General features: G+C 52.1%; 2 protein-coding genes across 2 annotated transcripts in view; both read right to left on the reverse strand.

Moving 5' to 3' along the window:
• PPP1R15B (protein phosphatase 1 regulatory subunit 15B) overlaps window positions 1-408 on the reverse strand; it is a 7,642-nt gene extending 7,234 nt beyond the window's left edge. The window contains exon 1 of the mRNA XM_045298185.1: window positions 273-408. Within this exon, the coding sequence (XP_045154120.1) occupies window positions 273-408 (136 nt within the window). The remainder of the gene's footprint in view (window positions 1-272) is intronic.
• Window positions 409-641: 233 nt separating this feature from the next.
• PIK3C2B (phosphatidylinositol-4-phosphate 3-kinase catalytic subunit type 2 beta) overlaps window positions 642-7,776 on the reverse strand; it is a 94,555-nt gene continuing 87,420 nt past the window's right edge. Inside the window, exon 32 of the mRNA XM_045298186.1 lies at window positions 642-851. Within this exon, the coding sequence (XP_045154121.1) occupies window positions 642-851 (210 nt within the window). The remainder of the gene's footprint in view (window positions 852-7,776) is intronic.

Genomic DNA, 7,776 nt, shown 5'->3' on the forward strand with positions numbered 1-7,776 from the left:
CGGTCTGGGGAGACGCAGCCAGCTTGGGCTCCCCGGGCTTCCCCGGGGCGACGGGTGTGGGGATCTCATTAGGAGAGCCAGGCTGTGGGCGCCAGGAGAAGAAGGGTAGCCGGAAGCGGGAGCCCCCCGGGGGGACGGCCCGTTTCCGCGATCCGTCGGCGGCCGGCTCCATCTCCATTTCTTCTTGGCAATCGCTCAGGACCCCGGCGCTCGGCGGCTGGAGGGCGCGCGTGGCGATCCGCCGGCGGCGGCCTAAATAGCCCGGGCCTTACCGAGGGGCGCAAAGCGCGCGCCGGGCCGATTCCGGGGCCAGCAGAGGCGCCACAGGGGGACGGGGCTCCGGCAGCGGGCGGCGGTCCAGAGCGCGGGGCGGCAGGCGCGGGACGCGGCAGCGGAGGCCGAACCCATGCTGGCGCCGGAGGTGTCCTAGTCCGCTCGAGGGCTCAGCACCATCGATGGGAGTGCCCCCGCGGCGGCGGCTTTCCGAAGACAGGCCTGTTAGGGAGACCTTGGGCGGCGCGGCACCGGAAGGGCTGGGGAGACGAGTGGGCGCGGGTGGAACCGAAGTCCAAAATGGCCGCAGAGGCGCACTGGGGCAGGACGAGCCGAGATCGCCGGAGGAGCCAAGGGTGGAGGGGCGTTTACCCAGCCCGCCCGCGCCGCCGAGCGTCACTCGCGAGACGCCAGGGGGCGGGCCTCTCGGCGCACTTCCGGGTGGCCGCTGATTGGTCTTCCCGTTCCCCTGCCGGCTTCCTTACGCTCGGTAGACTGCGCGCGCACGCGGGAGGTTGCATCAGCCGGGCCCCGTCCTGCGCGTGCGCGCTCGTTTCCTCGGAGACCGCCCGGCCGCCCTGTGGGTGAGAGGGAAGGGCTTGGGGAGGCGGGGGCGGTTCAAGATAACGCAGGATTCCCGTTGGTCCCTGGCTCGGTGTGCTAGATAGAGGGCGTCCCAAAGTTTGTAGAAACATTGGATTGAGGGATAATGGGTTTTGGGTTTTTCCCCATGAACTTTTGGGAGCACTATTTTGGTATTGGGGTTCCAGTGGTTTTGAAAGGAGCATCAACATGATAGAGCTGGGCAATGCTGTGTGAGGACCCTTAAGTGGGAAATAGCCGCTTTACTTATTCTCGTGGTTTTAGCGTTGTTCTGTAAACTAGCATTTCCCCAGACCCAGCCTTGAGGTCCCGTGCTGAGACCTGTGGACGACCCCCTTTCGTTGCGGGGCCAAACGAAGTCACCGAGGAGGAGAGAGACGTGGTCCCCAGGACTCTGAACTCTTGATGGCTTCCCCGAAGGCCACACATCAATTTATTTTCTGAGTTCCCCAAACCACAATGGACGCCACCCAAAGACGAAAGTGCAATTACCTTTATTTTTTAATTATTTGGGGGGTGGGGGTGGCTGGTAATATAATTTTTAATTGCTACATTTGATTCTCTCTTGTGACTTTGCCCTTCATTCATTTCCTTTGTATTCCTCCTAAAACTTTTAAATCCATGGCCCTGAAGTTTGGTATCGATTACATAGGGAGGGTGGTAATGGAGCACTTGAGACACAGACAAATCTCTGGGGAGCCAGGCAGAGACCAGCTACTGCCATTCCTGCTTTCTTGGGCCCCGTTCAAGGAAACTTCTGGAAAAACACACGCCAATCCACTTCTGTGGAGGCTGATGGCGACACTCGTGTGTCAGAGTGGAATGGCTCCACTAGGTTTTCTTGGCTGTGATTGTTAAAGCTTCTCAGTTCTTGGCTTGGCATGAGAAAGAATCCACGCCGAAGCCTGCTGGGACCCAAGTGGGTTTTTATAAAGGATGGAAAAGTTTCAGGTTTACAGTCACTGAACACCCACACGTGGTAGACTGAGGCCAGAGAGACCATGACACTCAAGCAGAAGGCAGAAAAGAAAACCAGAGGGGCAGGTGGTCTTGACGTCCCCATATTTGGCGCTTTGGCTGAGAGGCGTGGTTAAATGTATTGGTTAGCCCCAATGGCTGAATTAAGCACTCCTGGCCTAGTTTGGGTCCATGCAGGTGTATGGCCCACCTGGCTCTGGCTTGAATTGGTGCATGCCCCTTAGCCTTTATGCCTTCCAACCTCCTGGGGGGTGGGGGGAGGCAAGGGGGAGCTCCCCTGTTTCTAGCCACCTAACATAATCTTTACAGAAGCAGAGCTCCAAGCCTTTTTGCTGCAGTGCTGTTGGGTAGTGTCAGCCTCCTTGAGGGCAGTCCTGGAGTGCAAACGGTTCATGCCACCCAGGGACCACCCATAACTGAGGTCCTCCATTTTTAGGGTTTACCTTTTATCATTTCATTATGTTTATCTCCAGAAATACCTCACTTCTCATCCTACGGACTAAGAAGAACATGTCAGTAATAGTTTAATAAGAGAAAAGAGATCCAAGCAGGCAAATTCATTACTAGACACCTCACTTACTCCAGCTGCAAAGTGAATTAGTGGCTCCTTCAATGGACTAGCAGGAGAGCGGACCCTCCTAACGATAGAGTAGGGTCACAATAGACATAGTATTCTGATGGAGCCCTGGTGGTGTAGGGGTTAAATGTTGGGCTGCAGTCCGAGTGGTCAGTTCAGAACCACCATCAAGCAGCTCCGCAGGGGAGAGATTGGGTTTGCTACTCCGGTAAACAGTTACAGCCCCAGGAACCCACCGGGGGTCGCTGGGAGTCAGCACTTTGGTGGCACAGTGGGTTATCCATTGAGCTGCTAACTGCAAGGTCAGCAGCAGTTTGAAACTACAAGTGGATCTTCGGAGAAAGATGAGGCTGTCTACTCCCATAGAGGTTTAGTCTCCGAAGCCCACAGAGGCCGTTCTGCTCTGTCCCGTATAGGCACCAGGAGTCAGAGCCAACAGTGACTTTGGTTTTGGGCACATTCTTGTTTCCTTCTACTTTAGACAGTTCTGTCATTTATTTCCTACCGAATGAAGGCGCTCTGCTCCCACCACCCTCTCCTCCTCAGCCACTCCCTTTCCTGCACGTTACACTCCAGGAATATTGGACTCATCAGTATTCCGTGTTTCATGTCTTTGCTCGTGCTGTCCCTTGGCCAGGACAGCCCTCACCCTCCCTGTCAGGTTCCTGCTCGTGCCTCAGGGTCCAGCTCAGATGCCAACTCCTCCTCCAAGCCTTCGTCAGAATTAGCTGATCGCTGCCCCACGTGCATCCTGATTGTCTACTGAGTACATACCACATTGCCCTCCGTGTGCCTGTCATGTCCTCTCCTGCTTGTCTTCGCACTCCTTGAGGGCTGAATGCCAATACCCAGCACAGTGGCTCTCTGTGTGTGCTCAGGACTCCCAGGAGGGGGACACAGTGTGAAATAGTTCCAGTGTCCTCAGCATCAAAAACACAACCCTAAGCGCCACTCTGCTTTTTCACTCTCCCTGTGTGGTGAGTGCACAGTGGATCCGGCCGTGCCCAGAATGCAAAGGTAGATAGTGAGTCCAGACGTTCTCGGTGCAGCGGGCGTGAAAGAGACGTCGCAGCAGCAGCAGCAAAGGAGAGCAGGGGCCCTCTTCTTTCTAACCAGTTTGCTTTTAAATGTTTATGTCCACACATGATTGGTTTATGGTTTTTCAAATTATTACTAAATGTTTTTACATCCCTCGATTTTTAGTTTTGAAATCCCTCCGTGTTTAGTTTTGTAAATACCAATAGGTATAACCCACAGAAACAAAAGGCCTTTGGAGTCCTAAGGAATTTTTAAGAGTGGAAAGGGATGCTGGGACCAGAAAGTTTCAGGACCATTGGCCTAGTGTGTTCATCGCCTCATAGTAGGTGCCCAATAAAGGCTTGTTGAATGAATGGGGTGGGGGGAGTGTGTTAGTCTGGGTACTTTAGAGAAACAAATCCACAGAAACTCATGTATAAGAGTTTTGTATAAAGGTTAAGTGCACATCAAGAAAACATCCCAACCCAGTGCTGCCCAAGCCCACAAGTCCAACATTAACCCCTGTGTCCGACCCCAGTCCACAAAGTCTTCATCTCACAAAACACGCAATGATGCCGACTGCAGGTGGAAAGCCGAGTCAGTGAGTGTGTAAGCATCTCAGCGCTGGCAGGGGTCTCCACACGACTGCTCCAGCACCCAGGGCTGCATTGGGGTAGGTCCATGTGGCTTCTTCTCAGGGATGTCTTGCAGGAAGTGAGCCTTGCCAGGTGAAGCAGGGAACTGGCTAAGGCAGCTACACCCTGGTCCGACCATCAGAAAGCAAGAGACCTGAGAACTTGAAAGGCAAGGCTTACCGAGTCATTTATCCCTCCACCCGTCAATTAACCCCACCTGTGTTTATCGGCCAGGTTGGCACAGTTAACTACCTCAGGGAGTAAAACTTTACAACATCTTTCTTAGAACAAACCTCTTGCATTCTATTATCTCTGTCACTAACGACACCACGTGCTCTTAAAAAAAGGTGGGGGGTGTTTCCTAAAATCTCTTGATTGGGCCTGTCTCCCCCACCTAGTCATTAGAAGCATACTTTTACTCTTAAGTTTGGAAATTGTTGAGAGTGGGGGCGAGGGCAGAAAGACAACCACCAAGAATTTGAAAGCAATGAAATAGGTGACTGCCTTGTCATTTTTTGTTTTTAAATAGGGCTTGTGCCTCCCTATCAGGGAATCGAAGCCCAGTCTCCTGGGTGACAGGCAGGGATACTCACCACTATACTAACAAGGGCGGCACCTCGTCAGTCTTGACAGGAAAATAACATGTGAGCTGCCTCCTGAAGGCTACTATCAGGTGGGGGGTGGGGAGGTAGCGGACTGCTCTGTTCACGGAGTATCACCTGGGCTGTGTGCTTGCCGGTGAACACAAGACGCCCTTGGCCTTAGTGATCTACATAAAACCCCCTCGCTGGGGGACGGACAACAGAAAAGTGGGTGAAGGGAGACATTGGTGTAAGACATGAAAAAATAATTTATAAATTATCAAGGGTTCATGAGGGAGGGGAAAAAATGAAGAGCTGATACCAAGGGCTCAAGAAAATGTTTTGAAATAATGATGGCAACATAGGTACAAATGTGCTTGACCCAATGGATAGATGTATATGGATTGTGATAAAGAGCTGTATGAGCCCCAAATAAAATGATTTAAAAAAGAAGAAGCCTTTGGCCTACCAATCTGGCCAGCACTTTGGCGGATGAGAATGAAAACCTGCTAAGCATGCGTTTTGGTTTTTTTTAATATTTGTTGGTCTGTAAACTTTCACCCAAACCACACACCAAAATAAAAAAGGGAGAGAAAACTGTTTAGGTTTTGTAGTTGGCCCCAAGGTGAATTTCACATAGCTCTTTCCAGCAAAACAAAAACAAAGCCATGGCCGTGGTTCAAGTCCAGCTGGCAGCAGTTCCGTAGGAAAGGGCAGAGCGGCCCAGCGGGTCTCCAAGGCTGTGCTTCTTATGAACGCTAACTGCCACATCTTCCCCTGTGGGATCCAACTGAGCGCTTAGCTTCTCCACTGCCCTGCTAGGGCTCCTTCTAATCCCTGTACCGCAAAAGACGTAAGTCTTACTTCCAAATACCCCGCACTCCAACTGTCATCGATCTTTCTAATCTACTGCCCCGGGATCCCTATTCAGCCACTTGTTTTCATGCTCTATCAGTGTCTTCTTGTCCCTCCCCGGTGCTTTGGCTGTTGAATCTGACTCATGGTGACCTTGTGTGGGACAGAAGGAAGCGTTGCCTGGTCCACCATCCTCAGGGTCGTTCCTGTATTTGAGTCCATTGTTGTGCTTCTTGTCAGTCCAGCTCATTGATGCTGACCCTCATTTCTGCTGACCCTCGACTCAACCAAGCACAATGGCCTTTTCCAGTGATTGGTCTGTCCTGGTGACATGTCCCTCCTCCTCCAGTGTGCCTGCCACGATCCTGTATTAAGACCATCCCCCTGCAAAGCCCCTTCAATTTCTCGCCCTTCTCCTTTGCCGACATTCTTTTCCAGCCAACCTCTGACCCTAGTTAGAGCCACGCCCGTGGGAGCAGCCGTCAAGAGGTCAAAGATGTGCTGCATTCGGCAAAACTGCTGCACGAGAGCTGTGGGACGCACCAAAAAGCAAAGGTGCCACCCCAAGGCCTACAGTATGGGGGGCTGGCACAGGGCTGGGCAGTGTTGCGTCTTGTCGTACACGGGGTTCTCTGTGTGGAAACTGCTTTGAAGGCCCCAACATCGATCTCCTCTCTTCAACGTGCTCCCCTGTGGCTGTGATCCCCACTACTCCTTCAAACATCTGATCAAGGCCACCAAAGCCCATTCTCCAGCAGCACTTTTCTTTAGGTTCCTTTGATGCCATTCGCCAAGGTGAATTTCCTGTGCCGGCTCCTCCTCTTTTCCCCAAACTCTAAAGCCTGACCTTTATCAATCCTCAGTCCACCCACGAAATGTCTTCCCTTTAAAAAAATAACAAAAACCCACCTAAATGCTAATGACTTCCATAGCTAAACTTCCAAACTGACCTCTCCCTCAGTCTCCACATTTCATACTCCTTCTCTACTTGGATGCTTGCTAGCCTTCTACTATGATCCAAACAAAACTCAGTTCCCCTCCACCACCCCATCTTCCCCAGCTCACTGATGCCACCGTAGTACTCTTCATCCATTGCCAAGGCTCCAAACTTGGCCGTCATCTGTAGCTCTTCTCTGTCCTTCAACTTCAAATCGATTCTACCAGCACATCCTGTTAGTTCTACTTCCAAAATATATCTAGGATCCGACTCCCTATCACCAGCCCCGAGCCGCTATTACTTCCCCTCTGCAGCTGTCGTGCTGTGAAGTAGGGTCCAATTCACAGTGACCCTGTAGGGCAGAGTAGAACTGCCCCAGGTGGCTCCAGTCAGAACCACCAACCTTTCACATAGCAAGTGAGCACTCAGCCATCCCCTGCTTGCACCAAACCCAAGTGAGTTCTGACTCACATGTGCAACACTACAGGGCAGAGTAAAGCCACCTCAGGGTTTCCAAAGCTGGAATCTGCACAGAAGCAGAGAGTACAGCTTTCTCCCTTGGAGCAGCTGGCTAGTTTGAGCCACTGACTTAGGTTAGCAGCCTGGTGTCAACTGGCTATGCCACCAGGGCACCTTCACCCTTCTTCCTCTCCTAAACCAAACCAAACTCACTGCCACCAAGTCGACGCCCACTCATAGCCACCCCAGGGGACAGGGTGGAACCGCCCCTGTGGGTTTCTGAGACGGTCACCCCTTACAGGAGCAGGAAGCCCTGCCTTTCTTCCTCGGAGAGGCTGGTGGTTTCAAACTGCCGACCTTGTGGATCGCAGCCCACCTCGTGACCACTATGCTGCCAGGGCTCCTTTCTTCCTCTCCTGGACAGCTGCAAAAGGCCTCTTTCTCTGCCTTTGCGTCCATCCTGCTTCCCAGAAGGATCTTTTAAAAATATAAATCTTTCAAAAAAAAAGATAAATCTTTTTCAACACTCTCTCATGGTGTCCATCACCCTCTCAAGACAGCCTAGAGTTGTGATTCTCTTTAAAGCACCATTCAGCTCACAGCCACTTAAGACAAAGCGGGTGAATAAGCAAATATGGTGAAGAAAGCTGATGGTGCCCAGCTATCAAAAGATATGGCGTCTGGGGTCTTAAAGGCTTGAAGGTAAACAAGCGGCCATCTAGCTGAGAAGCAACAAAGCCCACGTGGAAGAAACGCACCAGCCTGTGCGATCATGAGGTGTCAAAGGGATCAGGCATCATCGGAACCAAAAATCTTACCATAGTGAATGAGGGGGTAGTGCGGAGTGGAGACCCAAAGCCC

Source organism: Echinops telfairi, unplaced genomic scaffold (assembly GCF_000313985.2).
Source record: "Echinops telfairi isolate 266 unplaced genomic scaffold, ASM31398v2 ScPeMD7_7424;HRSCAF=8462, whole genome shotgun sequence".
NCBI lineage: Eukaryota > Metazoa > Chordata > Mammalia > Afrosoricida > Tenrecidae > Echinops > Echinops telfairi.